This window comes from Hypomesus nipponensis, chromosome 13, assembly GCF_054491055.1.
Source record: "Hypomesus nipponensis isolate SF chromosome 13, ASM5449105v1, whole genome shotgun sequence".
In the NCBI taxonomy this organism is placed as follows: domain Eukaryota; kingdom Metazoa; phylum Chordata; class Actinopteri; order Osmeriformes; family Osmeridae; genus Hypomesus; species Hypomesus nipponensis.
The window spans coordinates 16,508,366-16,521,075 of NC_140373.1; the positions used below are offsets into that span (position 1 = coordinate 16,508,366).

The window sequence follows — 12,710 nt, forward strand, 5'->3', positions numbered from 1 at the left end:
TTTGCACCTTGTGTTTCTTTGTAAAAATGGTCTCCACTCTATAAGAGGAATTACTTAGACGCTGACGGAAGTCTTAATGGCTCAGCCAAAGACAATCAAAAGAGAAGCTTTATAAAAGAACAAAAACATGGCACTTACATTTTCAAAACTACATTTAGTTTCTTTTAAAGGACGCATTTTATCTAAATGAAAAGATCTTTCCATTTGTCGTTTGTTCTCTCTCACTTGGCGTCCGGTTTTTAGTGGTGAGAGCTTTTAATGTAATGGGCCCGGGGGGGCCTGAAGCATCTCTGGATCTTACCGGGCTTCACATTTAGCAAAGGAACCCTTGGAATCCTTGCCGCAGTTGCCATAGGGATCCCCCGCGGAGTTGACCCTCTCAAAGCAGATCTCGGGCGCGGCCTTGGCCCCTGAGGCACACGTTGTGACACATCATGAGGGCCTTCTCGCAGACAGCTTTTTGGAGCATCTTTTACAACTTCCCGCAACAGGTTCCTCCCGACCACCAGGGGACGATCCCCTTGTCTGTCTTTAACTCACCCTGTCCCCACAGAGTGACGCACTGCTGCTCGTGGGTCTGACAGATGCCGTTGTAGCAGTAGCCGTCCACATTGTGGCAGGCGTGGCCGTCGTGCAGGTAGACGTTGGCAGGGCAGTGGGGGTTTGTGCCGGTGCAGAACTCAGGCAAATCGCACGAGTTACTGGAGTCACGGCATGGGGTGCCCGCTGGCTTCAGCTACAGACCGACGGAAGGATGGATGAAGCAGGAGACAAACGAGTGAAGGGTATGACAAGAACTACGATGAATACACTTACACGGAACACAGTGCCTGTCTGCCCAACGTAGAGCTGGATACACATTTCACCAGTGTATCAAACCACAATCCATTTACTTGATATCTCCATTCACTCAGATATTCCAACATCAAAACAGACTCAGGGTATGTGAAAAGCAGGTGGTCTGAACAGACTCCTCCTACCTGGCAATCTTGACAGCACTGTCCGTGGGCACAGACTGCCTCCCCCTTCAGAGTGCAGGTGGTAGCGTTGCAGCAGGGGTTTGAACACTCCTGCGAGGAGGACAGGAGTCAAACACACAGGGGGATTGGCTTAAATCTGGGATCACAAACTCTTTTGGCACATACAGTATGTGGTCAGAGGAACCCCAGATATGACCCGGTTCCACCCCTGCTTCTCCCAGAGGCACAGATCAGGAAGCAGCGCTTCCTAGAGACATTTCTAAGATGACAGCCGCTTTGCTGACAGAGTAAGAGGCCCTGCCAACTGCAAAACCACTCCAGGGATTCAGTATCGTGGGAGGGGGTGGGAGGGCAAGTGAGACATGTTTGTATGTAAAGATAGAGGACAGACAGAGAGAAAGAGAGAATAAAGCAGAAGAGTGAGAGCGAGAGAAAGAAAGGCAGAGACAGAGCCACAGCCCTCAACGATGTAACTTATCCCCCCTTCAGTTCGGAAGGCCATCTGCTTCACGTTAGTCTTTATCAGAGCCCTGCACTGTACTAATCAGCAGCTTTCTACCATCTGACGGAGATGGATGATAGGCAACCAGGTTCAGGCCCCAGCGCAGCACAGAGGAAAGGGCCAGTGTGTGTGTGCGCGTGAATGCCGATATAATTGTGTGGGGGCATGCGTGTACATGTATGTGTGTTAGAGGGCATGGGTTGTGCTTGCTGGTGTGTGTGTTGGGGAACGTCCGTCCGTGTGACACCATAGGTACACTGAATGAAAGTGCAGGAGTAAGGCTGTATACCTTGCTTCTTAAGCAGGATTGGAGGCTGTGGAGCAGTTAAGGCTGGCGAGGAAGTCATGCTGACACCACGGGCCGTACTGAGCTCATTCGAGCCTGAAAATCATTAAGGGTCGTTCCCATGGTCCCACAGCCGTAGGGAGCAGGAGAGTCATGCAAAAAAGACGGCCCGTAATTGAAGGGGAAAAAGGACCTGGGACTTTTAATGAGGCCCTGGCGGCGTTATGGCCGTCGACGTGCTGCCTGTCTGAGAACTCTGATCTGGCCCAGATTGGCTCAGCTTGGCACAGCTCTGCTGTGAGGAGAGCTTTATTAGTGTTGGCCTGGCCCATGCTAGCACTGATGTCAACTCTTTGTTTGGAAAGACAGGGACACTTTCAGCCTGGCCGGACACAGAGACAAAACATCTCTACTCTGGAGTTACTGAGTATAGAGGTGTGTGGCCAGTGTACACACACACACAGAAAACTAGGACATGGTTTCTTTGAACACCTAATGCATCATTCACAGCATCCATTCTCCCTTCATAATGTCTACATTTGTATCCTGTAATTCCTGTTGTTGTCAATTCAACATCGCTCGATAGTCAGACAGCTCATGATGATTTATGCTGACTTGTCACCATAGACTGAGAAGTCTTGAATGTGGGCTGTGCCTTTCATTACATATGTGCATGTCAATGAAACCTCATTAGAATTTTTGGGTTGACAGCGTTTCCTCATAGGAATGTGTATCACAATCATCCATGAAAACAAACACCTCGGTGGATGCTGAATAAATTCACACTCAGCTCCCCTCCTGAGCCCTGACTTGCATTTAGATAACTGTACCTAACAACCCAAATGTAGACCTGCATTCACATTTATGGTTTCTCGTTTTGGTGCTGTGTTGCTGGTAGCATGGTTGCAGCTCGTTTTTGTTTTTTGTATTGTGTGATAAACTTGGACAATAGACTTCATTTGTGAGTCATGAGTCAGAGCAGAACGGAAGGATCGGAAAGCACATGTTAAAAGTTAGGGACTGGACCTGGCTACGTTCCACAGCTTCTCGGCGTTGTGACTTAACATGTTTGAGTTACATTTCTTGAGTTGAGTGATATATGTGGAAATATTAAAAGTTTATTTGATTGTATAACCAACTAAATATGTATTACTTGTAAAGTGTTTAAGTACCATAAGGCTTTGCCTAGGTCCTAGAAGACCAGAACTTTTGTTTTGGTGTTTTGTTGACCAGAAGGTTGTAAGAAGGATGCGGATATGAAAAGTTGGACTTCAGTTAGGACGCTTTGTTTTCCCCCTGAATGATTATTGTGATTATGCAAATAACAGTCAACAGTAAACCTTTCAACTCACATCCCACGTTTGGAGTCACTTTATGGAACATAAATCTATACATAATCTACACTTTGTGTCATAACGGAAGGTCTTTGGCTTGTTCTTGAGGCATAAATGAGCGCACACTCACCTCCAGCTCTCCGCAGTCGCACTCCTCTCCCTCCTCAACATATCCGTTGCCGCACTTCTGCCCGCCATAGAGCACCTTGACCTCGGGCATGTTGAACAGACACATTCCCACACCCTTCTCCAGGCTAGCCACCAGGTCCTTCTTACTGCAGCTGCTGAACACAGTAGGGAACGGGTGCCTATGGGGAGGGGGAGGGGAGGTTGAAAGACAGAGATGGGGGGGGAGAAATGTAAAGGTGGACAACATGGAGAAAGAGAGAGATGGGGGGACTCCGCCTGAGGTAATCAGAGATAATTACTCCTAATCACAAAATCAATTAACCAGTCCAGCTCAGCCACTCTAAATGAGCTCCAGAATATATCAGCGTGTGAACTACACAAGGCGGCCATGACACATCTTCTTTGAGGAGACAACCTCGATAAGGGATATTTATGATGTAAAAGGTTGTTAAAAAGTCAAACAAACAAGCTCTTCCTTTGCATGAGTTTCAGAACCCATACATTAGGGAAAAAGGAGAAGGCAGTGGTATGTTTTCAATATTGTTTTTGGCAGGGATCGAGAGGATGGTCTGCTCCACAGGGAACGCCACAGTCCAAGGGTTCCATCTGCCAAATGCTTTGTTACAGACCTCATGGTGCTTTATTGAGCTACACTAGAATAATGGAGTGTGTGCATGCTTGTGTGCTGGACAAAGTATGAGTTGATGCTAAGCTATTAGAGTCTATTGCAGGATTACTGGGGCCTGTAAGTGTTTGTGCGCTGGTCTAAATGGATGTGAGATAGTGGAGGCGTGGTGCATGGGCGGATCTATCCAGCTGCCCCCCTAACTTTGGTGATCCAAAAACTGTACTTGAAAAAACAAACTGCCACTTTGTCCACAAGCTTCTCAAAACATTAAACTGAACAATACATTTACCAAAAGTGAACAGTTCAATGTTTTGTTTTAAACATCTTCTTAGCCCCCTGCCCCTCGTCCCTGCATCAAACGTGCAGAGCGGCGTTCACACAGTCTGCTGCTGTGCGGTGGCACTGCAGCCCGGCAAAGACTGGAGCGACTGAGCTGTCCCCGGGCCTCTGAAGGTGAAGTCAGTTTCCCCAGGTGAAGTTTAAACATGTTTAACTTAAATTTGCATTGGTAGCCTCATTAATGTAATGTATGCTATAGCCGATTCAGCATCAGCAAAAACTATTAGTCTATTATGTTAGCCAAAAGTCAAATCGCTTCATTTGTAAGAGCACTCTGTCCTTTGATAAGTATCGATTTTAGTAAAGACAAGAACAGCTTAATATATAATATAAACTCTTGTTAGTATCCATAACGTTTACTGATGGTTGCTGTTTTGCCAACCTTACGTTACAACACACAATAATACAGTGCCAGTTGGGAGATCGATCATTTATATGATTAAGCAGCCCTATAAAATCCACTCACTCTCACATGCTTGTGAAATATTCGCTGCAAAGCATAACAACTGTCACCTTAAGCTCTCCTAAAAAAGATGGGGGGATCATGGGTCATGTGTGGACTGTAATTTTAAGTTTTTAATTAGCCTATAATAGGTAGGCCTACTTGAGTATTGTCTGCTGTTTTATACTTGTAGTCCACTGCATCTTGGGCACAAATATTGTACTTTGAATTTTCATTTTGCTTTTTATACTTTGACTTTGTAAAAGATGCAATTTAAGACAGTCTAAGGCTAAGACTAGTCTTAAACTAAGTTTATGCAACTGGCCCCAGAAGGTATGCTGAATCGTTGGTTCTATCTGTCTATTGCTTTTCTACACTGCTTTTACCCAAGCATCTTCTCTCCATAGATTTCTGGAGTGCATTCATGAATGTGTGCTATTGAATGACCTGTCTGACCAAAAGCCACACTGCTTTGTTTACTGTTGCTGATAACCAAACCTTAAAATATTATCCAGGCCATTGATGTAATTAGTTGGGTGTGTGGAGTTTGATATGTTTCCACTGGTTAAACAGAAAAAGCCATCTACCGAACTCCCCCAAGATATTTGTGCAGGTTCTCTGATAACTACTGTAACTTTCTATTTATTTACCTAACAAAATGATAGCCCACTCCAAAACAGCTCCGAAATGTCATTCGATTCAGGTATCTTATCTAATACTTCTGTAAATATGTCAAATGAAACCTTAGCGTGTCTTGAAATTATGTAATTTCCTGGTTGCATTTCTTTGTTACTTCTGGAGGGGGTGGGGGGCGGCGTCTCCTTGGGCCCTATCCATGAGACTCCACATGTTGTGAACTGAAGAGTAAGATCTGAGAAGTTGCATACAGAGAACATTGTGAATGAGGGTCAGGGGTGGGGCAAGTTGCTACAATAGCCATGACCTCATCTCTTTCTCCCCTCTTCTCCTAACCTTTCTTTCCTTCCTCCTCCTCATCTTTCACTCCATAGACCACCTTGACAAAGGGGTGAGATGGGATGGAGCGGGCTCCGCTGATGAAGAGCTGTTGTCAAACAAGAGGGCTGCTTCCTTAGCAACCTGCTGTTTCTGATTTCCTCCATACCCCTTTCCCTCAAATAGGCTACAAACTCCTCTGTTTTAGCCATTTGCTTTCCATGAACTCATCTCCGTCTACAGTTACCAGACAAAGTCATGCATTAGGACACACTCACTCCAAAACACATGTACAAGCCCTAACCCAGCTGTTCTGTTTGAGACGATGCAAGAGTTACTGGACCTCTCTGAGCTAATCTCCTGTAAAGAAATGAATGGGAATGGAGAAGGACACAAGAGTGAATGGCAATGAACAGCTGGGTTGTCCTGGGATGTTGGGCTGGAGGCTATAGAGGTGCAGTAACAGAGGCAACCATGTCTGGTTCACCACAGTCTGGAAGACCCTACTCAGACAACTGCTCCTCCTCAGGGAGAGTCTGGGTCCCCCCCTAACTGGCCTGGTTCCCTTTCCTGTACTCACCACCCCCCCCCACCCCGCACCCCCCACCCCCCTCACTGCAGGGCCCAGCTCCCAGAAAGGGCCTCAGACACACCAATGTTCTGCTGGGTTCTGTCAAGTTCAGTGGTCGTCCCTTTCCTTTTGCTCTGTTCTTTTTCCCTCTGATTTCCAGGCGCGGCAGCTCTTGCACATGCTTCAGGGTGGGGGTGTATGCAACACTATAAGGCAGTAAATGGCAGCAGTGAAACCAGCCTTGCCAACCACTAAGCCCTGATGCCAGGGCACCGAGGGTCCTGCAGGAGGTCCGGAGATAAGAACAGAGTCCCAACATCTATCCCTGGTTTGGTTCAAGGCCTGAGGAGATCAAGCCTGTTAGTACTACTGCAAACAGGGCACACTCTGCCATGCCAACCCAGTGAACACACCAAGACCACTATGCTCACATCTGGCTGGCTGGATCGACAAGAAGACTCACCCACTTGCACGGAGGCAAGTTCAACTAGACTGGCACAACATCAAATGCACACAAGACGCCACACTCACCAACAAACTATTGCCATAGTTAGTTGGTTAGTTCATTAGTAAGTTAGCCTGTTATCATACAGTATATTAGTCAGTTAGACTTATCTGGGAAATGCTGTCAATCTGTACATCCATGAAATTGAGAGGGTGGTTCCAGGTTCACTGTCCACGTCCTTCAGATAGCACTAAACACATGGGATCCTGTCTTGGGAAGCCTGTATCTGTCACATCGCCTCAGCTATAATTTTATCATCGATATTATCATCCCCCGTAACAGAAGAGGCCAAGAAACAAGTTAGGGAGAGGAGCTGGTATTGCATAAACTCTGTACTGTAATAGTTCTTTCACTAAATCGGTCCATTTGTAATAACTAAATGTTCCAGAATGTTGCCTCACTAAACAAACCAAATTGATTGTGAATGTGGAGTGGATACTCTTCAGAGCATTGCACTACCAACTGGAGATTAAAACGCCACCGTTGGAGCCCTGAGTAGGAAGTCGACCAGCACTAGCAAAGAATGACCGTAGATAACCCAGCGACTCCTCAACTCAGAGAAAAGCTCTTCAGTTGTTGACGCAGAGTAGAGACGGGCTGCGGATGACCACATTAAGTGATATGATCTCCAGTATCGTGCCCTTTGGTGCCTGGCAGTCTAGTCTAGCTGATATTAAAGAGTCCCTTCCCATTGATTTCCCTGTGGAGCTCATTAAACAAAGTGGGTTAGGGTGTTCCTCTGCGGCACCAGGGGACGGGTCGCATTCCCCCGGCCGAGGGCCCCGACGCCCCTCTGATCCACATCCAAGACAACTCATCCAGCTGTGATTCTATGAAATGATAGAGGTATGGAGGGAGGGGGCGAGGGGCTGGATGTGCATGAGTGGGGGGAGGTGCGCACACTCATCAGCCTGTCTGGGTCTTGTTAAACAGACACAGGGAGAGAGCCCGATGTGGGAGGCTAATATGACAGTTGGATAAGAGACAGGGTCCCCAACAGAGCGTAAGAACGAGAAAGTGAGAGTGAAGGGTGGTGTCAATGTGGATGAGCGACACCAGCCTATTCTTATTGAGTGATGGGGGTGAAGTGGAGGAGGGTGTTGTGTGTGTGTGAGGGGGGGGGGGGTTCCGGGGGATGAGTTCAGCTTTGTATGCAGATGTGCAGCTGGCTGCTTGGCACAGGGACAGCCTGTGGTTTTACTGGTCCCCTCTTGCCACTGTAATAATAATGAACTGGATCTCATTATCTCTCCCTTCATTTCTCCTTCTCTCTCACTTCCTTTCCACATTCCCAGCCAGATATTTATCTCTCTGTGCAAATCAAAGTTACGTAAGAAGAGTGCACAATTTGATCAAGTGAGACCCCAGTCTTTGTAGAGTGCACACCACCTACAAGTTTTCAAACTGTGTTTGCATTTGAGGCATGGGCGGCGCTAGGGAGAGGCTAGCAGGTGCTTCAGCACCCCCAAGAAAGACCAAAGCACCCCAATAGCACCCCCAAAAATATTGCTCATTTATTAATAGTATTTACATATAACATATATATAATTGCGCACAGGGCCGGTCCTTCCTATAGGCAACATAGGCAGCCGCCTAGGGCGGCATTAAGAGGGGGGCGGAATTTTCCGAAGTGCATCTATTAATTAACCGTCACGCACTACCAGCAAAGGGCGCCAACCGCGCCACGTGATATGTTCGTTTTGTGGGGGGGCAAAAAAATCCCTGGGGTGCCAAATGTGTGTGCTAGGACCGGTACTGATTGCGCAGCTCCCCCTGTCAATGATCTCCAGCGTTGAAAACAGGCCTTGTGCATAATGACACGTTGAAAGAGCCGCTTGGTCGACTGCCTGGAAAAACAAAACAGCAGGAGTAATAAACAAATAATTGTAGCTGGAGGCTGATAAATGGAGCTCAGGTGATTTTCAGCAGAGCCAGTTGCATGTGCATGTGACCACATGGCCACACGAGAGGGGGATTTCAAGAGATAGAAGGTATATCCATTATCTCAGGTCCAGCTTTGTCAGTCAGACCAGGGCCAGAGGAGAGATCTGTCTCCACTGCAGTGAATCTGAACTGGATTTGGCTGTCGTGAAAAGCTTTCCCTAGGTTGCACTGCATAATAGAAGGTGTTCAGGAGTAGTTAAATATCTATCTCAAGCTGCTGGGGGGATCCAGGAGCATTACATTTACATGTGAGTAAGAAAATAGCTCCACATCCATTTCTGCCCTCAGTGAAGAAAGACAAGAGCTCGATTTCCAGCAAAAATGCTTTGTTACCACACTTGCCTTCTCTTTCGTCTTCCCTTTCCTTCTCTCTCCCTCCTTCTCCTTTTTTGTGTGGTTTTAACGTGATAATGTCTGAAAGAGCATTAAGGTCTCCTTTTTAATTTTCTCTTACTCTGTCTCTTTCTCGTTTTCTCTCTCTCTCTCAGTCACTTCATCTTCCCTCCTTCTGATGCCATTTTAAAGAGCTCTACTGACTGAGGAGGATGCCCACCAAGAAATTCCAGCCTTCCTTTACAGCTTGCTGCTCTGTTGTTTTATGAGCATATAATCGGGAATAGTGTTACCCCGCTTTTCGTGGGCCAGGTCCAAGCCAAACACACAGGGAGGATCCAGCATAAACGCTCTGGTCCTGCGGCTCTCCCAGGCAGAACTGGATCTTGGCTTGAGAGGGCAAGCACAACAGTTCTGTCTAGCAGCACGACAGGCTCACTGGTGATGTCTTTTTTGGATGTGCCAAGTCTAGAAGTTTCCATTAACAAGGTTTTCATCCTGCGGTGCATGCTGCGATGAGATAGGCACGTGTGTTCAGTTTCAGACTAAAGTGAGGTTGCATTCTGTCAGCCATTCAGCCATGCACTTGTTTTGTATGTGTTAACCGCTGGCCATCGGAGTGAGTCATCCTGCCACAAGGCCCAAGACAAGATGCTTGTTGGCCATAAACCCAACAGCCCACAGGTTCAGTGAGCTTATTAGCAATGTGTCTGACAGACAATAAACTACAGTTCTTTGCTGTTTTGAGTGACATTTACCAAATCTGATGCGGGGGTTATCTGGTGCAAGGTTAACGATGCTACTGCCCAAGGCTAATGCTTTCTGGATAGTTGGGGAATACGGACCTCATTTGCAAAGCCGAACCAAAAGTCTCATTTTGGTGTAATGAACCAGCAAATGCCAAAGTGTGCCTTGACCGTCAGCATGCCACTGTGTGAACACAGCTGTCCTACCTGCATGGTCCATCCCATACTCAGCTTCGCCTTTGATTCAGCCACCTCTCTATATGTCCATCTTATCTATATGTCTGATTCATCCATCTTATCTATATGTCTGATTCATCCATCTTATCTATATGTCTGATTCATCCATCTTATCTATATGTCTGATTCATCCATCTTATCTATATGTCTGATTCATCCATCTTATCTATGTCTGATTCATCCATCTTATCTATATGTCTGATTCATCCATCTTATCTATATGTCTGATTCATCCATCTTATCTATGTCTGATTCATCCATCTTATCTGTCTGATTCATAAATGTTTTCTATATGTCTGATTCATCCATCTTATCGTTGATTCATCCATCTTATCTATGTCTGATTCAGTCAGCTTATCTACATTACATGTTTGATTGAGCCTTCTCATCTATACCATATGTCTGAATAAGCTATGTCATTTATGGTCCAATTGCCCATGTTGTAATAACAAGGTGAGGGTGGGTAGAAGGAGTAATGTTCCAACTCACCCGGTGGAGGGGGTCATGATGCACCCCCCGCGGTCCACCGTCACCCTGCAGCCGCACCCCCTCTCTGGCGTGTCGTGGTTCATTCCAAAGTTGTGGCCCAGCTCATGGGCGAGGGTCACTGCTGCCCCCAGGGGGTTGTCAGAGTGGTCCTGGGAGAAAAAAAGCTTATTCATAGTGTGAATAGAATCAGCACCGTAGTTTACCCTTTACTAGTCACTACATAAGACAGACATGTCATGAAATGTTAATGATCTCTTAGGGTTATTCTGACAATACCCCACCATAATCAAATGTAGTCCAGCATTTGTTCATTTTTTTTGATTTCTCAGAACTGTTTCCTTTCCCATCCCATTTGACAGAAGTGACAGGAATCACCGCCATCCATATATCAACTTCTCCAAAAGTGGGAGAAATATCACTCAAAGCTCACTGGAGAACAGAGTTTTTAATTGCTTCTACTGGTTGTGTCTGTGCTTATCCGAGCATTGCCCTGTCAGTGTGTGGATACAGGAGGAGAGGAAAAGCAGTAGGCAGCAGTCTGTCACACGCATCCAGCTCTCCACACCTTGACAGCAACAGATGTCCTGGTCTAGACACACACGGAGTGTGAACTCACTCTATGCTACGCCGCTTCTCGCAGCACCAACACATCCGACAAGAGATGTGGTGCAAAAAAACACACATCCAGATGGACGGACAGATTAGAAGCTTGATTAGATAGGCATTCTGACAGATGGATGGACGGATGGACAGACAAACAGACAGACAAACAGAGCAGCTGCTGAGATGTTCAGAGATGTTGGAGACAAGGAAAACACGTGCAGAAACACCCAATAAATAATTGAACGGCGAGAGCTCCCATCTCCAAGGTGGGTGGAACAGTGTGTGTGTGTGTGTGTGTGTGTGAGCGCACGTTAAGGGAAAGTCTTCAGTCGCCGTGCATTATTCAGCATCAGTGCTGAAGTCAGGCCTGAACAGAAGAACAGCTCCGCAGCAGGGGAGGTGAACACAGCGGTGACCAGCTGTCAGCACTCTGAAGGATCCAGCTGTGGAGCTTGGGATTTATGCAAAAAAACTCTAATTCCTGTCTCTGGAATAACACCTTCCGTGATTGTTGAGCACATGCTTAAAAAGGACAGCATGATTTGAATAGAAGATGTAAACCTTCTGTCTGCTCAAACAGATTCAATATGGACGCCAGGTAGTCAGCACATTCTTTGTATTCATGTGAGGGCCAGACTAATTAAGGACGAATGTCTGACATTAATCTACTTGAAGGTTTACACTGGAACAATGTATGGGGGGAAATCATTTCCAAATATTGAATAAATGAGAGAAACTGTTCATGTCTGTGACCCGATGTCTGTGTGTGTTCGTGCATGCCTCTGCACGTTTGTGTATTGACCATGTCCACGGTTTACCATCTGCATGGACCAGAGCTGATAAACATGTGTAAAAAGGCTGTAAAACCCTGCTCATCACCCAACCATAACAAAACAGAGAGAGAGAGATGGGGGGAGGGAGAGAGAAAGCAAGGGACCCAGAGACAGGAGGAGAGATAGCAAGGAAAGAGGAGGACAGTAGATTGGTGAGGTCAATTAGAACGTACTTCACTGCAGTATGGGGCTACCCATGCAAGGTATAGGAATTCACTCAACAGGCTCCACTTATAAGTGATCATTTACAACATGTTCTGTTCCTACTCTCTGTGTGATATATCTCCTTCTGTTCTCTCGTTTGTTGTGGCACGTTAAACAAGAGGGTCTCTACGCGTGCAATCGATACTTCTGGTGATTTATCAGTCTTTGCTCTACCACCCTTTGGAACGAGGAGTCTAAGACACGACATCACCTATTCTGTTGACGTGGTACATAAAGGGGTTGGTCAATGAGTGCAATTCTTATGTAAATAATTGTTGGTAGTGTGTCAGCTAGGCAGCTCTATGCTCACTCACTGCAGTCTCAGAGGGGATGGAAGGAGCCAAGAGCTCATCAACAAGCAAGAAGAAAACAAAAGATGGAGGGTGGAGAGGAAGGAGAGGGATGAAGCAGGTCAATGAAAACCATGTTTACCACGCATCATGGATACACGATGATAGCAGTGGCGAAAATCTGCTATCTATAACTGTCTTAAAATGATTGTACTCGCCGTGAAATATATTATTGTTGCTTGTTTTTTCCACATGTACACTCTTGCACTTTTGAGGTTCTTACTGTTTAATTGTAACTTGTCTAACTACATGCTCTTACAATTACATTTATTCATTTAGCAGACGCTTTTATCCAAAGCGA

General features: G+C 46.2%; 1 protein-coding gene across 1 annotated transcript in view; it reads right to left on the reverse strand.

Annotated features, from left to right (window-relative positions):
* adam12a (ADAM metallopeptidase domain 12a) overlaps positions 1–12,710 on the reverse strand; it is an 89,917-nt gene that overhangs the window by 12,137 nt on the left and 65,070 nt on the right. Inside the window, exons 11-15 of the mRNA XM_084670822.1 lie at positions 10,420–10,568; positions 3,233–3,410; positions 981–1,070; positions 541–736; positions 302–410 (exon numbers count right to left, since the gene is read on the reverse strand). Of these exons, the coding sequence (XP_084526948.1) occupies positions 302–410; positions 541–736; positions 981–1,070; positions 3,233–3,410; positions 10,420–10,568 (722 nt within the window). The remainder of the gene's footprint in view (positions 1–301; positions 411–540; positions 737–980; positions 1,071–3,232; positions 3,411–10,419; positions 10,569–12,710) is intronic.